Source organism: Lepeophtheirus salmonis, chromosome 13 (genome assembly GCF_016086655.4).
Source record: "Lepeophtheirus salmonis chromosome 13, UVic_Lsal_1.4, whole genome shotgun sequence".
Taxonomy (NCBI): domain Eukaryota; kingdom Metazoa; phylum Arthropoda; class Copepoda; order Siphonostomatoida; family Caligidae; genus Lepeophtheirus; species Lepeophtheirus salmonis.
Window position 1 is genome coordinate 3,491,905 of NC_052143.2, and position 21,845 is coordinate 3,513,749.

Below are 21,845 nucleotides of genomic sequence, written 5' to 3' on the forward strand. Positions count from 1 at the left end.
AAGCTAATGGAAAGGGATAAAGCACTAAAAAAAAACCGATTCCAAATCTAATGATTGCCAAGTATTTGTTTTAACTTATAATCCACAGCTGAAGCAAATTTCATCCGTACTTTACCATCATTGGAGAGCATTAACGCTGGATCCAAGAATGGAAAGAATGACAGGTCAAGATAAAATATCAGGGATCTACTTTGTCGTGCAAATCGTACGTAGAACCACCTGTTCATATGTTCAAACAAAGTTCAGTTATCAAATCATTGGCATAGGTTGTTACACAGAAACTGTTTTATGTGATTGGTTGTACCGAATGATCAAAGCAATATGTGGGCCAAACCAAAAGAACATTAAAAGATCGGATAAGTGATCACATGAGATATGTCGATAAATGTTTGGAAGCCACAGGAGAACACTACAATTTGAGAGGACATAAAAAATCTAATATGAATGTACAGGTGCTAGAACAAGTCCAGCCTAGAAGATCCAATGATGATATGATACAATTGCTTTTGGGTTGAGAAAAATTCTGGATCAATCAATTTCAGTCAAAAGCCCGCACTGGAATGAATAGACATTGAATTGGAATTTGGTTAAATTTACTATAAAACAATTTCATTTAAAAAAATAACTTAAAAAATATATATAATTATAAATTTATGTAAGATTACGATCCTGTATACAGAAAATATTTTGATACTTTATTATTAATATATTAATTATCTTGTATCTATTATTTTAAGTATTCCTAGCTTTAAATTCTAATGTTTTTATTTTTGAATTGAAGAATATTGTTTTATTATTATTTCTGAAGAGGTCCCCAATGGAGACAAAATCGATTAAATATTACTTGTCCTCGAAACATATATTCTCTATTGTGATGGTTGAGTCCAGTCTGTCTTCTTTAAAGCTTATGTTAAAAACTTCCTCAAAAATGTGGCAGATCCCAATGGGAGATAGGCAGTTGGCCAATATGTCTACAAATTTCGTGGTTTCGTAGTGCAAAGTGTTCCAGGGCAGTGAAGAGACAATGTTGGCTGAAGAGAGAGGGCATTTTGAAAAATAAATTTTATATCTACAGATAATCTCCTGCAAGCATAATGATTTACCAAACTTTTGTGGTTTATGAGATTCAGAGTGTCAAAATTAATAGGGATAAATATTTTTAGTTTGGGATCCCAACACTGAATAATTTATATATTATACTATTGTGGGCAATGCCGTGCACTAGCTATTTCCCCCTCTAAAATGGGTGTATCATTTTTTTTTTGTTAAACTACATTAATGAGCAAATATGAAAGAATCTACAAAATTGGTCGACTCATTCCAGAGCTGTGCATGAATGGGTTAAATATTGAAAAAGTATGTCATTAATATAGTTTCAAGATAGAATTAATACACCATAAGATATCCCCTGACGGTTGGGGGACTTTGAAGAGTTTGACAAATTTAAAAAAAATAAAAATGTGTAATGAAACCAATGATGAACAAAAAAAATATATTTTTGGATCAAATGTAGCTAAACAGTTATTCTTTAATATAAATCATTCCTTTAGAAATTGGTTTAATAAATCTATTTAAAAGCAATTGTACGAACTCACTTGGTTATCCTCTATATATCTACAAATTGAAACAGAAGGAAGCTATATATTTACAAAGGTGGGTGTGAGTATTTACACTACACTTTAAAGTTCCATAATTTTATATATTTCTTTTTTGAGCATAGTTCTTTATTACAATAATCATTTGCAGCAGCTATTTCTGGACATTTTTTACTCGATGTGGCAACTATTTGCTTAAATTACAGAGTCTAGACGGTGATGGAAGGCGAAACACAAACTGATGACCTCAAATGTATTAAAGATGGCTATATTTCGCTTAATGCAGCGCTTTAGGGAGACAAACTTTAATGGGGAGTCTTATTTACCTTTCTCCTCAGCTAAGACCACAACTAATGGTCACAGGGATTGAGATCTAGGCTCTTAGAAGGCCACTCGTCCGGCTTGACGACTCTGTCAAAATGTTTTTCCAAGAATTTAATTGACTTCTTGGACACGTGAGATGAAGCAGAGGCCTGAATCCACATAAATTTGGTGTTTGGAGGGTATTGGAAGGCCAGCCAGGGCAAAACAGCTGTTTGAAGAAGCTCCAAGTACCCACCCGTGTTCAGCCTGGCCTTAGGCGGAAAGATGTAGGGGGCAACAGCTTTCTGCCACCGGTGAGCTGTCCAAAGACCATGGCCTTGGATGGATTCTTGGTTTTCAATACCAGAGGGCTGAAAACCTCAAAACTGACATCCACCGATCATTTTTCGGGCTGTAGGAACCATCAACAGTGAAGTTGGACTCGTCATATATTAATTTCATGAGGCCTGGATTTTTTTGCACAAACAACGCAATTTGATCCCTTCCCCCCCCGACATGATTCATCTTCTCTGAGAGGAGGTGTCAGCAGTCTTTGACGTTGGAGGAAATATTTAAGCCCTCCTTGACCACTGGCCCAAAGTCCTGCTCACACTCCTCCTGTTCGCGTGCACTGAAATAAGACAGGCGGGTTAGCCATGATGGACCTCTTCAGCACGCCAAACAGGTTGGAGTTCGTTTTTTGGCCTTGTGAGGACCGCTTGAAGCATGCTTGATACCCCTGCCATCTTGTAGCAATGTCTCAAAACATTCTTGTTGTACTTTACCACGGAGATGATATCTTTTAGAGCGTTGCCGGCAAAATACAAATATTGGATTACTTTGCGTCGTTGCTCGTTTACATTGATTTTGAAGATTGAGAGCAATAAGGTTGCAGTAAATATTATTTATATTTTTTTTTTTGCAGATTCTTAGATACAACAACAAAAAAAGTAGGGCACCGTGTTTTGACCATGCAGGGTTCCTGTTTAAAAGTACAATGTATGGATTATGTATTTATGTTTGAAGAAGAAGACTTTTCGTTTATTTCTTGAGTTTTTACTCATTTTTAAATATTGTAAAATAAAATGTTAACTCCTCCTCACTTATGAGCCTATTAATCATTTAATATTAAATTTAATAGTTGGTTTAAAAAAACCTTTTTAGCATGTCAACTTTGTTATCAAACTTTTTTTCATGGGTTGAATAAATATTAATGCAAATGCCTTAAGGTGCCAGTTTTAAGTTTTGTTACATTATATTTTTAAAAAATTCTTGGTCCTACTTTGTTTTGTTTAGATTGATTTGATATTTTACAATGGCTCTCTCCCGTTTTGACATATTTTGAGTTCATATATTTTATAGTTATTATCATTTTATAGAATATAAAAATATTCTTAACTAAAAACAAATCAACACTCGAAATTAAGGAATAATAAATTAAAAGGTCATATTTTTAAGAGTTTAATAGTCAGTTTTTGTAATTCAAAATTATATATTGGTAAAATAGGGTGTCTTATTTCGCATAAATTAGCGACAAAAGAATATTTGATAGTAATATATTAGACACTTTGTATAAACAAACGAGATTTGAGTAGTAAAAATGGAGAGAAACGTCTAAATAAACGAGCGTTATGGTAAAAGATAATATTTATTTATTGGATGTATGTTCGGAACTAAAATACTCATTTTTTTAAGGCAAGTTAGAGGAAGCTTGTTAAAATATTGTCGCAAAATATGTATTTTATCTATAATACTGACAAAAAAAAAAAAATTATAACTGGATTCAAATAAATAATTTTAAGGAAATAACATCCAAATTTCCTTTTTTCTCGACCTTGTACAGAATTTTAAATGAAAACACGTCCATAAAAGGACTATTTTTTTTTAATTTGAATTTATTTAACTGTTTAGAGGAATAAAATACAAAATAAAAAATATCCAGCGATAGCCATTTCCCAACTTTTGTCATTACGATACACTCTATAATATTTATTCGAAAGACCATATTGGATTGAAAAAAAAAAAAAAAATGGACTCACGGAAAGAGCATTTAAATATAAATTTGTTGTTGTTGGCCATGACCGGTCATTTTGCTTCAAACATTTTCGCATTTTATTTAATATATATAATCGTGACAAAGAAATGGTGAATAAGCTCAAATACCATTTGGAGGAGTATAATCTTCTATCACTCAACCTGTCGTAGTGAAATTACCATTTCTCATGAAAAATTCCTGTTCTTAAAATAAAATGAATATTAAATGGAAATAAAAAACTTTACATCAATAACTGCGTCATTCCATGTCAAGTGTACACACTTTTTTGCAATTTCAGGCATGGCCATCACCGATTTGGATGATTTTTAGTGAGCTCGCGTTCTAATCCTAACTTATTTTATTAGTCAACAGAAACTATGCATATTATATAAAATAAGAGTTTAAATATAGAAGAATAATACACATATACTAAAAAGGCGGCTTTACATATTCTAGTTAATGCTCTCATTGCAAGTGATCCCCTTAAGATCCCACTTTGAATTTTGGATATATTTGAAAACATATGCTGAGACGTAATCTTCCAAAATTAAAACCAAATTTAATTAGCTACTTGGCAAGGGCGTCATTTTGAAGGCTGCACCAGTGCACTGAACTTTTATTCCTCATTAAAATAGGATTATGATGAATATACATTTTAGTTTGTATTCTTGTGCATCTTTTGATGTAATCGTTGTTAAAATTAAGCCACTATGAGAGTAATTATGTCCTTCTGAACAACAACTTTGAGTGGGCCTAGAACGGCCCAAGTGAGTCACAGGACTTTAATATTCCACACACTCTCTTCTTTCATATAGAAAAACCAGCTCACTAAAAATTATCAAAATCGTTGATGGCCATTCCTTGAGAGTGTATTCACTTGACGTGGAATGACCCAAATATAAAAGAAATAAAAAGTCCCTGAAAGCTACAGACTGGATATAATAAGAGAAAATATCCTTGCTAAAGAGTACGGATGGTCACTGAAATATATTGTATAATAAACTGTTTCAAATAATTGAGAGAATAATCATTAGAGGAGGCCATTTTCTGGTTCATTATATTAAAAATATGGACTTTTGTATTAGTTGAACTTTCAATAAGTTATTCACAGAAACGTTTTATACAAAAATATTTACATATTACGTATTTGTTGACTTAACTAATGTAACCATAAGTCGATTGAAAAACATTCTAGAAGATGAAAGCTAGTTTTCTTGACAACAACATTGTTTTGTTCATGGTGTTATGACAAAACCAAAGCAACTATTAAAAATTGGCTTTTATAATACAGGATATACTTTATATGCATATATCTCAATGCCTTAAAATTTTAGACTGCTCTTCATCTGAAGAAAGTTGGACTTAACCACATTAGAACATAGTAGTTCTCTGATGATAATGAATATATTTATCATAATTATCTTAAAGTTTAGTTTGCCATAATTATAAACAAATTTTACAAAGCGGCAAACTAATTTTCTGTTTTAGAACATTTCAAAAGCTCGTTTTAATTGAATCTCATTAAGGGAAGAATACTTCTTGTGGATAAACAATTTTTCATGATGGTCTATGACAGTGACTTCTAATCTCGTAGATCATCGACTTAAGAAAGTATCAGCCGCTATTGATCTTCATTGGATTCGTTTTATACTCGAATTAGAACTGAGGAGTGATTAATTCGATATAACAATAGAATAGGCAAATAAAAACCCAGTCAGATATAGGGGAAGTTCTCATCTTCCAGCTACTTCATAGAAATTCTTGCATCTATTCCTCCTAAAGTCAATTATATTTTGTATTTTACCCAAAGCAAACTCTTTGTTCGATTTAAGTTCTTGAGTGCCTTTAAACAGAAAAAAAAAAACCAAATTACTCATCTTTAACACATTAATAAGTTGTAACAATTTCATTTATAAGGCTGAATTCTTGCTTTTAAGTCCTTACGGACAATTATATATCCATTACACTTCAATTCTCGCCTCCAATTCCCAAACAGTTATTACCTCGATTTCTGAGTCTCTTATGTTATTGAAAATAGTCTTGGATGGTATTAGACTTTCAAAATCATTATAAAACAAACATATGGAATGTAAGACTTTTTTTTTTGTATGGAAGAAGGTGATAATTGCATTTCCATGATTAGTTTAACTTTCTGACATAATCTTCAGATGAATTCAGAACATTATTATTGTCAAATCGGTTTTATTTTTATTCTTAAGAAACTCCGACGAACAATAAGGCTTTAAATGATCTTAATCTTATAAAATCGTCCAAAAAATTATCAAGTTTATGACTTTTATCTCTGATATTGAAGATGCCAATTCTAATTATTATATAATGTTAAAAATAATGCAAAGAAGATATGACTACTAAAGTTATATTTGTACCAGTTTTGAAATAAATAAGTTATTTAGTTGTACCTATACGCTTACTATTTCGTATATAAAACTAAACTTACAATAACGTAAATAAATATACTTATATGTCTTTGAAAATTTGTCGATTTCACATTTGATCTGAGGAGGTTAAAGCTCGTATGAAGTAAAATTTATATATAGAATAGAAATGTACTTAAAAAGAGTATTTTTGTATTGGACATCTTTTAAGTTAATTTTTATACAACCCATCAAGTTATACTTAAAATATTTTGCAAGAGTATTATTAATAAATGTAAATGATAATCAATAAATGTGTGAGAAATTCTGCTTCCATAATGCATTTACTCTCATATTCGTTATGAGGTTATATACAAATTATATTTGCAATACAATAGAAAAAGTAACGTAATTTGAAGTTTATTAATTTGGTGGAGTAGTCTTGGAATCATTTTCTATTGACTATTAGAGGGAAGCCCTTTTGAAGCTAAGAGCTACTTATATCAGAATTTGCATTTCAGTCTTTCATTGTAACTATTCCTTGCCTATGAAGGATATAAACCTATAAGTAGTAAAAAGCTCTTCTGGTTGTTGTTAGGTTGTTATGTCTGGAAAAAGCTTGGCGCATACTTTGAAATTCTTATCATACACAACGGAGAAGATACCATTTTTAAGACTAACAGCGATCTTGGTTTCAATTCATACTAGACAAAATTATAACAGGAATGAAAATGTAAAAAAGTTTTCATTTATATTATAACGTAAGCATGCTAAGCTTGAATGGGCTTCTTTTTAACTTGATATACTAGAATACATAGTTGTATGGGAAGTGGATTTCTTACATTTTTGTTATTGAATAGAGGTAGATTTCGAAGATTTATAAAAGGCAGTAAATAAATTTTTGAAGTTTGTTCTCCTATATGTATCTAGTATTTTCGAAATTCCCTTCGTTTACTAATAATATAACAGACGAAGTCACCATAGTGAAAGTGGAGTGAACAAACTTTTGTATACTGAGAAGATGCTTTGTCTAAGAATAACTCATAGCCAGTAACTTGGAGTATTCGTCTTGAGAGAAATAATGAGAAGATAGAGATATTCGTTGATTCAGTTTCCTAACCGGAAGATAAAATTAAGAAGAACATTTTTTTTTTGGCATGATGAGAAATAAACTTGACAGAGATCATAGTGAAGAAAAAATACCAAAACTTTGAATCCCATCACTCAACGAAAATTCAAACTGAAATTATATGTACAGCTAAGCGTTTTTTAAGTATTTCTGTGACATTTTTATGTAGGTTATTAATAAACAAACGTATCTATGAATTATTTTGTGCTGATTATGAGGGTACGGAGATGCAGGGAAGTTTAATAGGAGTCCTGAGGCTTAAGAGCCCCAATCAAAGGAAATGAGATTATTAACATAAATATCTACCTGAAAAAGTGAAAATAATTTGGGGTTAGTCACAGTGAAAGATGTATTAAATGCAATAGGGATTCACCCTCTATTGGTGATGCTGAAGAATCAACTCCAGCTATACTCCTTCAATCCAAAAAGGAGCAAAGAGGGGGCCTTCAAAGTTGCCACATCGACTATAAGGAACAACATCTCCTGGCAAGACCACACCAAAATAAATGTATGTACTTGAAAGATCATATTTCGTTTCGGGTCTTTTTCACAGAAGGTCTCTTTAAGGACGACCGGGAAATCTGCACGGAGTGTAATGAAAAACAAAACAAAAACAATATTACATAAATTTCAGGGACTGCAGCACCCTGATGTGTATTATATAAAAAATTACCCAGGGTGAGGAGTCCAAATTCGGTATTAAGACCTCAAACCACGAACTCTTGTATGTTTTTGGGGGAGCTTGTGATCTCGAGAGAGTGGCCCCGAAGATTTCTATAAAATTGCAGTATTTACAATCTCTAGCACAATATCATAATGTTTATCCCACAAGGAGTTTTGCCTTGGCTGTTCTGAACAAGTTAATGTGGAAAAAATTAGTCGGAGGAAAAAAGAAGATAGAGTGTGAGAGAGGAATATAATGTTTAAAATAAAATATATATTCACCGGTGTGGAAGCTAGGCTTCTAAGGATGTATTTTCTAAGTGTCGGATTATTGAGACAAAAAAAAAAAAAATATGTGTATTTTATGACGTAAAATTCATTTAATACCTTGTTTAAGAAAATTTAACTATGAATAACTGTTATTATTTCCCCACATAATATGTCTTTTATTATGTATATAATTTAAGAAGATCAATTTTATTAATAATAAATAAAATAAATTATGATTAAAATAAATATATATACCGGGTCGTGCGATATGGATGTACCAATAATCAACGTGAGCAAAATTTTGCTCCTCCTGAGTCTCAATTAAGTCAAACAGGATAGGTTACTTAAAGACACTTATTAAGCACACAATGACAGATATATTTATAAATTTGATCTCCATTGCTCTCAATGATGACCTTCAAGTGGTCAGGAAATGTGAAGCACACTCTGGCAATATAGTCCTTCTCATAAGCTTTCACTCACTCTTGATGGAAAAATTCAGGTCGGTAACGTTGCTGTGGCGCAATCTGCAGGACCTGGACTTTACTTGCCACCAGAAATATTAATCCAAAGGATTCAGATCGGGGCTATGGGGAGGCCAAAAGTTCTTGGACCAGAATTCCATGTTCTCTTCCACCCAGCCTTACATTGGCTGGGTGGGCGGGTGCCCATCCTGCTGGAACACTTAGGACACCTTGCCCGACTTCTTGATGATTTTGAGGACCTTGGTCTTCAACCTTCCCACCCGTCGTGGACACGTGGTGGAGGTCTTCAGAAGTGTCTTCAAAGCAAACAACCCGATTGCTCTGCTTGTTGAAGGGGGGGTCGACAGTGAATGTTTTTTCATACGAGAAGAAGATCACACAGCTGCCATGCCATTCAGGTCGTTTAGGAGTCGTTTCGTCCTCTCAAAATAGACATCTTCTTGCTGACGAGTCATTAATGGTCTTTCCACGTGACTCTTGGATATTTCCGGACGGCCTTTATTTACCTGGATACGGTGGAGGGATCCACTGACTTCTTTTTGTCAAATTTGGCCATGGACATGGTGTAATTGGCATCAAACGCCTTCTTGGCCACTTCTGGGGTCAGTTTGACCGACCTTCCACTACTGGGCTCAATTTTAAGGGCTCTCACCTCTTTCATGAGCTTTCCCACCCATCAAATGGTGTGCCTCTCGATCCCAAAAATACTGACAATTTCAGGTGTGCTGTGGCAGGCACAAATCAAAGCAACAATCTGATCTCTTTTTACTTCCGTTTTTGTTAACAAAAATGATGGAGGCCATTACAATACTTCATTCAAAAGCTTAAAGATCAGCTGTCACGTCAAATATTGGTAATTTATGAATCACTATACCTCGAAAAGTTAATCTATGGTAGTGATACATCCATTTTGTGCAACCCGATAGATATAAATGTAAAATTTTATTTTTATCCCATGTCTCTATGTATAAAAATGTCGGAGCAACAATAAAAAAAGAAGTTAAGGATCTCTTCCGCACCAGTCTCAGTGCAGAAAAGGCTGAATAGACCATTGCCATCCTCATCCAGACTGTCTACAACATCAAGCATCAATCCATTATAACCCCATACAACCAAAAAGAACCAAAATTATGTAGGGAAAATATGGAGGACTTCTGGCCGGCCTCTATGTGGTCCTTCACTATCCTTGATCTTAACCCCCTGGTGTTTACAGTTTGAGGCGTCTTGGAGAATAATTTATGTTGCATCTCTCATTCAATTTTGAATTCACTCCGAGCTGCTATTGCAATGATGTGGTACGCCTTTTACATGACCTTCATTGTCAAGATCTGCCAATTTGTTCGCCGGCGTGTCTAGGCTGGCATTGCTTTGAAGGAGACATATTGAATAAAAAATATAGATAAATATAATATTTAACCATATCATAAATTAGTTTTTAGTGGTTTTTCTTGATTTAATATTAAATATTTTTTATCAATATAGGGTTACTGCAAGTTTTGGGTCCTCACTTTGTAATCAAGAGGTTTGATATCCTAGTTGTGGGGGAGTCACATCAATTTGATCAAAAATTTGCCCATTTTCTTCAAATAATTACTAATAAACTTTTTGAGGTCTGGATTAGGGAAGCATCTTGTTGCAAGAACATCCACAAGTTTGAATAGGAGTTCTAGATATTGTCATCTTGGAAACATTTCAGTCATCTACATGAAATCGCAGATTCTTCAGTGAGTCAGCCTTTCCAGCCTTATTCACAACATAGCAATTTTATTTTAGCTATTTACACCTACTTCGACATCCATCCTCCTTTTAATATTTTATACGGTCACACTGATTGTTCTTATCCGCCTGGCTATCTCTGAAAGAGTTGTACATAACTTTTTGTCACGTTTTTTAGACATCCGACGTATTTTTTTTGGTAATAAAATATCTGATTATTTATGTATATCTTGTTCGATTTGTTTCAAGGATAAAAAGATGTCGTAAACCAAGCAAAAATCATTTTTGCAAGTCTTATTTTTTCCCTTATGTTGGCTTTATAGAATTTATGCATATATATATGCATGTTTATAAATACTTATAAATGTTAAAAAAAAGAAAAAAAGATTAAACTAGATATTATTTATATGTCTTACTTAAAAAGAGTACATATTGACTTTAAACGACGTATTTCTCCCTCACTAATCAAGAAGATTGTATATAAATATAATCAGTTTCTTTTGTTTGATATACACAAGTTCTGTCTAATATATATTGATATTATCTGAAGCATAAAGAAATTGTCTTTTATTTTATAATGGAAAGCCATATTCTCTCATGGAATATAAATTAATGATTTTTGTTGATATATTTTTATTAAGACTAAAAATAAGACAATAAATAGTATATTAATAAAGGGATGATCCTTACCTGAGGAAACGTGTGGTGATGGACAAAGGAACAAATATATAAACACGGGAAATATGGCTGTGTATAAACCCACAACAGGGTTACTACCAAGGCCTGCAAGAAGAGCATAGGCCATACCTGCATAAAAGAAAATAAATTTTTAATAAAGTAACTTCCATTGAATCATAGATGTAAAAATAATGAATTTGGACACACAAAAATTATAAGTAGAAATAAAAATAGATATGTTAGTAAATATATGTCAAGCTCATATTTGGAAAAGTAATTATTTGTCTTGTAAATATATATATATTTGGTGTAACTCGATTATCCTAATTTTTTTTTTTTTGCCAGTGCTAGAGAGCCCCAGATGACAAAGGAGGAGATAACATTAAAAATAAATCCCAGCCTAAAAAAAGACGTCCATTTTTACATTTGCTGTATTCGTATTTATTTAATCCTAATGTCGCATATATCCTTTATGGATCTCAAAACTATTTAAATCAAAATCTTAGATATGTAATTAAACTGTCATTATTATGTTTTTTGGTATTTTTTGGTCTTTATCTAACTAACAATAAGTATAAATAGATGCTCTTTGAAATGTAATATATATTAAGTATAATACTATATAATAAAATGTACGGAATGTAAAAAAGCTTTTGTAAAAATAGCTCAAAGTACAGATGTTAGTGAAAAAATAATATGTTTTTGAATATCTGCTAACATTTCTTGTAGAAATAGTTAGTTATATATTATAGAGCGTTTTCACGGACGTCAGATATTTCACCAAACTGGAGAGTATGTAATCTTTATAATTTATTTAATCAAGTTCCACTCCTGGTTATTTAAAATATCCATTCACTGTTGCTTCCTTCTATCTAAAAGATGCTACATTAAGAAAAATAGGGCATTTCATTATTTGATCATGAAATAGAATTTGATTAATTTTGTACAAAAATACAAATGTAACAACTATTTTATTTAAAATATTGTATCCATCTACCAAATGAACTGCACTAACTTTTAGGTAATTAATTGTTCATAAGAATGTGAAATGGTTTAGAATTCTATAGAATTGTATGGTTTTTGGATTTAACCTTTTTTATATATAAATATAAAGTATTTTATTTATATTTTGTAATATGTTGCTGTAAATAAAAACAAATATTTTTATGAATAAAAAATAGTTGTATGATATTTATTTACAGAAATGTAATATCGGGAATAAAAAAAAAATTGTAGTGAGAGTCGTACAACTTTTGTGGTCAAATTTATATCATATATGTTCTTATTATTATTATGGAGTAAACTAAAAATGACATTAAAAGTTCATAAGAAAATGAAAGAAAAATATAAATCACGATTATGAATATTTATCAAAGAATTTCTCCAAAAACTTCATATAAAGCGAATAAAACCAAATAATTTAACAAAATCACAACTTTTCACAACAAAAACTTTTTTTTTATATCATGGCTGGGACTTTTCACGCCGTGTTTTTTGTAGTTTTGCTTTGAATAAATAAGTATTAACTGAACAGCCTTTTAGTTAATAAAGGCTGTAATTTTAAAAGATAAAGAATGGAAAAGACATTGGACTCGGAACAAGTGTTATTTATTGGGAGTTTTGATTTCCTCTAGGAACTATATGCATATTACATGTATTCCTTCGATAAATTTTTCTCCATGGTGACGACGAAACGATAGCGAGACGAAAATATATGTATAATGAGCAAACACAGCAATGACAAAGCAGAGAATAGAGTAATTGACGACCTCTGAGAAAATGGAATCTATTGTGAACTCATAAAATGATCTAATTAAATAAATAATCATTAACGAACCATTTTTACTGTATAATAATGAAAGCCTAACAGGTAAAAGTGTATGCAAATTTCCTATACATGTGTAGCTACTAATAAATACATATCAATTAATCACCTTGTATATAACGTGTAAATGCAGTGTTACCATATGTTATTTCCAGAAGGAAAATCATAGGAAACAAATATGGTATGCATTAATCAAAGGCTAAAAATAACTTTCTTTCTAGGAAAGTCGATAAATAAAGATCGAAAGGAGAAACAAAAGTGTTTCTGTATATTTTTGTAGGCCTCTTATAAAATTATATAGTAGTTCCATAAAGGTAAATAGGGAAACTATTTTTTTTTCTTCGTTTGAGGAACAAAAATTTAATTAACAACTAATTCAGTCAAATTCACAATGATGTATTAAAAAATATACATTACATAAAGAGATTTAAGCAACAGAATTTAAGGTAAATTTATTTTAATGGGATACTTGTACAATTTACGTAAAACTCACAGTTGTCAAATATATTTGTAGATTACATTTACGTAAGTATTTTACAGTTTCTCAGCTATGAGACATGAGGTTTGAGGAATTGAAAAGAAAGATCGGAGAAACTACTAAATTAGGAAATGTTTTAAAGTCGTGATGGTGGATTTGGTCTGCTAACATCTATTTGCTAGTTCTCGTTCCTTCATTTTTTTTTCATATAACATAAGTTTTATCTCATTTTATTCACAAAAATAGATTTAAAAAAATGAGAGATGTGTGGATCAAAATGATTCATTGTTGTGCTACACAGGAAGTTCTTTCTTTCTCATGATGACACGTTGACCGTTCAATAATAATTAGCAATCCTAATGACTTTCGTCACTCTGCACTTTAGACTATGTGGTATGACACCAACTTCAACCAAACCAAAATCCAAATTGATTATAACATGAACTTAAGTAATAGTAAGAATATACTGCAATAATTTTTATGTAACCGGAATTTGAAGGGCTTCTTCCGGCCAAAGCTTCCATGTATCAATAAAATTCCTTCAAAACTGATCCAAATCGGATGAAAAAACATTTATATGTATATTCCTACAAAAACGGGTATGAAAAGAAAAACTTATTATTATAAATTTTTTAATTGCTGAGTTAAAAAACATGTTAATTTAGTTTATTCTTTTATGGAATCCATGTACCGTAGCAAATATAGTATTAAAATGCACATTGTGTGCAAAGGGTTTTTTTTTACTTAAAAAAAAAAAGGAGTGGAAACGCTATTATTTTTCTTATATACATTTCTTATTCTCATAACATGCAAGGCAGTATGCTCAAAAAAATAATTTTTATTCGTAAAATATTCAAGAGCGAATAGGAACTTCAAAGATTATATTACTGGTGCCTTCCAACTACAAAATGACTACTACTCCACATATAGGGACCAATGATTTGGAAAGCCAAGAGGTGGATCCACATAATCGTAGTACAGATTACTTAACTCATATTATAAACTTTAAGGGGGATACAGTCCCGATTAACAAATGCAAATGCGAGTTATATCGTATATGCACGTTCCTTGCACGATATTAGACCGAAGTGACAAGAGGAAGTCTAACTCTGGAATAACTTTAAAAAAATATATATTCCTTCGTGTTTTTTCAAAAAAAAAAAATAATATATAAAATGGCAAGAAATAAGCTTGTCATTATAAAATTATTTCAACGACTTTTGAAGGATCATTGAATAAAATAAACATCGTTAATTTGATGAAAAGATAAAACTAAGAAAATAACTGAAAATATCATATTCGATTGATATGTGAAACAAAATGTACTTGGCTACTTGGAACTCCTTTAGTAGAAAAATTAAATAAAATTGAGTAAAGTTACGTCATTATTAGAGAAGGGAAATTACCTGCATTTTTAAGCGTGCTAAGATACCTTATAACAGATGCTAAGGACTACGTAATTTGTACTCATTGTACAAATTACGCACTCCTTACCATAGTTTAAAAAAAAAAAAAAATTAAAGGTCGCACTATTTTTGTAATGGCAATATGAAAACGATGTTTTATTTTTGCAAATCTGTTATCGTTACTCTTTTATTGTTGAAGCGAGAACAATAAGTATAGAGTTATCATTAGTACATGAAAGCCTCAGAGTAACTCTGAAGATTTATTGTGGAGTTATAAGCTTAATTCCTTGTTGGTCTATGAGTATAATTGAGGATCCAAATCGCTGTAATTCCTATCTATGCCATTGCTATATACAGAGTGGGATTCGCTTAAAATTTTCTCATCTCATTGCTTTTCGTTGCTAATATATTAAGGGCATCTCAAAAGTTTGTCAGGGTGCCCACTTTTCGTTTTTTTAAACATAACGCTTCATGTTATATATTAAGGGCACTTTATGGCAGCTTAACTAATAAACAAATCAAAATCACTTGCTTCCCTCCCAAAAAAGTACAAATTGTCAGGGTGCCCACCTTTATTTTCGTTTTTTTTTAAACATAACGGCAGTTCATGTTATTTGAATCTATGCACATGTATGTTGAGCAATCAATGATTGAGTTTGAAATGGCGCTAAGGTCCTTGATTTATAAAAACTAATAAACAAATCAAAATCACTTGTAATATCCTTTTAGATTATATTGTATGTAGAGTCAGCCTCTGTAGATTAAACATGAGTTAACTGATCTGAGCCTGTAACCCTCCGGGAACAAGATCAGGGGCGTCCTTGAGGGCATCTGGATTAATGATTTTTTGGTAATAAAATATGATTACCAAAGTTTGAACAATTTCTATGAATATTTAGAGGTGGCTCAACACCCTAAAGTATTGAAATTTTATATATTTTGTTTTAATATCATCCCTGTAGTACACATTACAGCTTGTTTGTAAAATGAACAAATTTAGTGAGGTTAAACTTCTATCGAAAATTTTATGATAAATAATTTTTACGATAAAAACGATAAAAATATTTAATTGAAATGTAGCCTTTTTGTCCATCTGTCTGTTTACCTGTGTATCACAGCCAATGAGCGGTTGCTGAAAGGTTTTCAAATACGTTTTTTACATATATTAACAAAAAAAAAAAAAAAAAAATCGAAAATATTTATAAATGGCAATTTTGATGACCTTAACAATAATGACCTTTTTGTCCAAAATATCTATGTAGCCAAGTTGTATAAAATAAATCAAAAAATATTGTGTAATAAAAAAAGATTATAATGAAAATAGGAGTAGGAGTTAATTTTATAAAAAAGGAAAAAAAAATGACCTCCGAGCTCATTTTTTAGTCGACCCTTAAAACTCTAGACTCGAAAATTTTCTTAATTTAGTATTTTCTCTTTATCTTTCCTTTCAATTTATCAACCCTATTCCTTTAATTTATCGAGAAATCGTTTTAATAATTAAAATTCTATGTTCTGCTTAGAAAACTAATATGATTAAAATAGAAAAGGTTAGTTCAGGTGAAATCGTATACTATAGCCGGCTTTTTATACTGACATTTAAGTACAAACTGAGAATTTTAATATTCATACCGACATAATATTAGTTCTTATGATAACAGAATTTATTAATAGGTAATCAAACCATTGCCAAACTAAATGATTTATGATGATTTATTACTATTAAACTGAAGAGAAAACTTTTTGATGGTAAATTTATATCATATTAAATCATTTCAACTACACTAAGGCATATTTCTTTAATATATGTTAAAAATCCTAATTTGATTAAACAAGTTATGACTTTATACTTGTAGATACGATTTAATATATGGAATAAAGATTGGTATTACCCTCCCCCCTAAAAAAAAAAAACAACAACAAAAAAAAACAAATAAAACAAACACCTTTATTTAAAAATATCCATTAATATTTTTTTTGAACGTTTTCCCCATTTTCTGATGAAATTTCCCAATAGTTTTGATTTAATACAAATAAAAAGGTGCAATGTGTCATTTTTAATTCTTGGGACTTCCATATTCATAAATAATAGTATATCATTCCGTATAGATATATATATTTAGCAAAGTAAGGTTCATAATGTGAAACTAGCAAGGCTTTATGTAATGTATTGTCATTATGTAGGATCCTTATCTAAAGAAGGAATCATCCTATTATTATTTCTGCAGTGTTCCTTAATTGTCATAAATATTTTAGATAAAATATCATTAATGACACCTGCAAAGATATTGTACTTTGTGATATTGCCAAGATATATATTTACATTGTACATACATTTTCTACCATTTTATAAGTGTATTTGCTTATACGTATCTAATTATTATTAGAGCTAAGAAAGTAGGTAATCGTGTTAAAAAAAAAAAAAATCACTCAAGCGTTTACAATTAAAAATACTATTAAATTATTATTATTTTTCTACGTATTTAAAAAAATCTTGTTTTATAAATTTATAATTGAGCGGAAGGGTGGAGCTTTAAACTTTTGAAATGATTGGTCTTTAGGGATTCAAAATTTTCCTTTTAGCCCAGAAATAAAATTTGCAAATATTAAGCCTGTTTAAAAAGTATTTATTGGTAGCTCAACGGTCATAAATCTTTGAAAATTTAGAGGGTTTAACACCGTACTCCACGGAAACCCATAAAAAAGTGGGTGGAAAGAGCCTTGTAAGGGTGGAGATGTCACCTTTGACAACAGTAATGAAAGACACCCATGTCCTCCATTGCAAGACTATTTTGAGTTCTGTTGAACTCTTTCTTAACACTTTGTCTCCCCTTAAGCCCTAATGTCAACTCCCCTCGGCTACACTTTTTGGTTGCAGGTAGAGTAGAAGGCCTGCAGTTTCTGTCAACCAAATACCTAGGCCCTCAAAGTAACTTTCAGTCCGCACTGAAACCCCATGACAGAGGTCTACATCCGTAGCTATAATTATAAATGTATAATTTTAGATCTTTTTTTGATTATATTGACTCTGTGTTAAGTTTTATCTTGGTGGTAACAACTTTAGAGAAGTAATGAATTTTTTACCATCTAAATGGATAACAAAAACTATTTTTATAATTTTCGCTTCGCGATTTTCAAAGTCCCTATTTTTAGTGAAGATTATAAAACCATTTTATTAAATTTTGGACACCCATTAATAATCACTATAATTAATGTCAATTAACTGGGGTTGGATCTGTTTACACTTTTTGAGTTTATTTGTTCTATTTTGAAACAAACAATTTGATAAAGGTGCGTATTTGTCAAATTGTTTGGTTTTTACAATCGAAACAACGAGCACATTATCAATTTTATCATTGTCCCTCTTGACGTATACATTTTTATCTTCACTTTGCAGAGTTCAATTAAAGAGATAAATCGTGGAGGTTGCATATTTAGTTATTGAGTAATTCATGACATCCTCAGTCACCCAAGCAAGGCAAAAACCTTGTATCCATTAAATTATTTTCTATCATTTTAAAAAGGAAAAAAGAAAGGAACAGATAATTTTTAGGTATTAAAATATTATTTTAGTTGATCGTTCAATTATTTTCTGTTCAGACATTTACAAATAAACGTAAAACATAAGCTTAACTTCTTTTAAGTTCAATCTCCAAGCATGTACTTAATCAAATAATATTTTTGTGATCAATTCTCGTTTATTTCCAACGATCTGTAATTCGTTTTTAGAGTCTAGATACAAGAGTCTAGATGACGTTACAAGAAACTATGAACAAATTTATATATTTAATTTAGAAACTGATCCGTCCCGTCATTAACGTCCGTATCTGACGTAGGGTCAAGTTGTTCTATTCTTCTTTGATAAATGCCATCTTTATAATTCTCCTCCAATGACGTCATCACAAATCCATCTCCACCATCAGTACTATCTACATAGTGATGAATCGATCTAAAAAGACTGCAGCTCTATCAGTCTGGTCTTAATAAAATTTGTCAGTCCCACGACCAGTCCTTATCCTTTTTTATGGTAACTATAACATCTGAGATGACGTAATTCACTAATTACTTTACAAGAAGTATGTAACTAGGACTTATTATAACAAAGTATTATACGTTCTACTTATCATTCATTATTTTCTTCCTTTTTATATTCTCCAATTCTAGCTAGAAATGAAGAAAATAAGAATATGGCTGGAGTTCTAAGATTGAAGGACTCACTAATCGGTCCTCAGGACTGTAGAATGGTAAAAAATATCGGAAGGATAAATAAATACTTTTTTGGAAACACAACAAATACTCATTTGTAAAAACTAGTTTTTACGTCCCATGTTTGAATATATCACATTGAAACAACTCTAACCTCAACACTAATGGTCAAAATGCAATGAATTTTTTGACAAGTACTGTATGAAAGTGAGTATAAACCGTAAATCACATGGGGTTTGTCTACAATGTTGCTATTTAATACGTTGGGGAAAAAGTTATTGCATATTTTATAAGAAGCCTTACAGTCATCCAATTTAAGCCAAGTATGCTCTGTTCGGTTTCATAATTTATTGCCAACGATAATCTAACTTCAAAATGCCATTCCTTTAGAAGCCCTTTTTCCTATTGGCATAAAAATAATTTTCCCAGGCCACCATTGATGCCAAATTTGTACCCACAAGCATGTTGCCCATAGATAAGAATAGGTAGTAGTCACTTGGTGTAAGGTCTAGACTGTAGGGAGGATGCATAAGAACTTCCCATGCGAGCTTTCGGAGATTCTGGCGCGTCATCGAAGATATATACAGCCTGGCGTCGTCTTGAGGATGTTTTGTTGTCTCCTATTTACGAATGCTGGCTGCTTCTGTTCAATTGCCAGCTTCAAACATTCGAGCTGTTCACAGTAGAGAACTGAATATAGCAAGATATAAATCCCAGTGTTGGTTGTGCAATACGAACCGAAAAGTATCAGAGTTAATGTATGAAATCAATTTGTTTTTTTTTTAAAAACAACATGTATAATTTGTATTTAATAAGATGACGAATTTAATAAATCTTTGTTTATGATATAATTTGATTGAAAACAACAAGATAAATATAAATAATTCTATTATAACTTATAAATTAGTTTTATGCAATTGAAATAAAAAATGTATGTATTTTTTAGATCTATTTATTTATTTGTATGATTGATTCAATTAGTATATACAAATATATATGCTGTATACTTTTGTTCCATCATATAAATAATAAATGTATATAATTCAAGTATAGAGTGTTGCTTTATTTGAAGGAAAATTGAGTTCTTGAATATAAACAATAAGTCAATTTTTGGTGGAGCATTGGGCAAAAAGGAAAAGTGAACTTGAAATCATAGTTTAATTGCCTCTTCTCAATGGCTTAGATTAATAATTTGAATTTAATTTGGTAGTCAATCAAACGATAGAGCTTTGTAAAAAAGTACACTGTTCGACAGCAAAAATGGTCATGAACGATAGATATTCAACTTAGTAAAGTTTGATCCCTTTATTCCAAATATGTCCTTATTTTTTTTTTATTATGCTCATGGCCTTCATAACTGGCCCATAAGTTTTTTTCTATTTTAAAGATTCAAAGCTTTTTTTGAGCATTTTGGGTTGAAGATAAGCCTAAATTATGTGAACGTATTGTAAAACCTAATGTTGAAAGATTTCAAAATGCACATATGTACATTCGTAATTATAACTCGTTTACTTCTGTTTAAAAAAGGAAAATGGATACTTTGTATTCAAAAGCTTTTAGTTACTATAAGAATATACTCAAAAAGTTTAAATATCTCATTTGATAACTGAAAATTTTAACTTTAATTAGAAAAAAATGGTCCTCAAAAACAGTCTACCTTGTCAATTGGATATATGACCACCGCAATATTTCAAGGATAAAACTCATATTTAAATTAATCTTACATATAAGAAAAGTCATTATATTTGCCTACAATAGCTAGGAAGAGAAGAAAATTGGAAGAAAGAGTAAGGAAAAAGGAACCCGTAGAACTAAAAAAGTCTAAAAATAAATCCCTCTTTTGTGAAGGATCCCGAATTCGGGATCGGTGTTTATCATTGGAGAAGTTTGCAAGCGTGGGAAGAAATCCATGACAGTAAACTTCACTCTGAACTCCCCGTGGTCACTAGGATTTGGTTTTGTAAAGATATGCTCCGAAGATTCACTTGAATATCCGTCTCTTGGAGTTCCTCACTCACTACGGGTATGCAATGACTAAACTTGTGTCTAAGGAGGTTGAAATAAGGATAATGCCTTTAAACAAAGATAATCCGAATTCTAAAAAAGGTTCATCAATTTAAAAAATGGTTTTGAATACGTAACGTTATGCTTCGAAATATGTTCCATAATTTATCCTTATCTTCAACACGTAGGTTTGAATTTTAAAATTATCCAAAAATAGCAAACACTTTATGGCCTTTTTTTGAAGACCATGAGGGTAATAGAGAAAAATCAATGGCATATTTGGAATGAAAGGATCAAATTTTACTAAGTTCATCTTCTTTTTCGAATTGCATGTATGCCTTTTTTTCTAATAGACTCCAGGAAAAACGATACCAGGAAGAATACATAGACCAATAAGGCATAGTTCTAACTTGTCTGTTGCTCCAACACAAATCGATCCACTATATTAGGTATTTATTATTTTATTATGATGTATAAATCATAGTTTCCAAATAATAGAATCATAAATCTGTTATAACTTACAAGATTAACATATATCATCCTTTTTTAGGATTTATTTATTTATCATCCACACAATTTCGTGACGAAATTATTTGTAATTTTTGTTGAAACTCACGAATAAAGTAAAAAGTTAGTATGTTATCCATATTTAAATGGTATTTACATGTAAATAAAACATA

At 31.0% G+C, this 21,845-nt stretch overlaps 1 protein-coding gene across 1 annotated transcript in view; it reads right to left on the reverse strand.

The window, feature by feature from the left end:
• LOC121127747 (prestin) overlaps positions 1-21,845 on the reverse strand; it is a 134,613-nt gene that overhangs the window by 98,201 nt on the left and 14,567 nt on the right. The window contains exon 3 of the mRNA XM_040723228.2: positions 11,262-11,378. Within this exon, the coding sequence (XP_040579162.1) occupies positions 11,262-11,378 (117 nt within the window). The remainder of the gene's footprint in view (positions 1-11,261; positions 11,379-21,845) is intronic.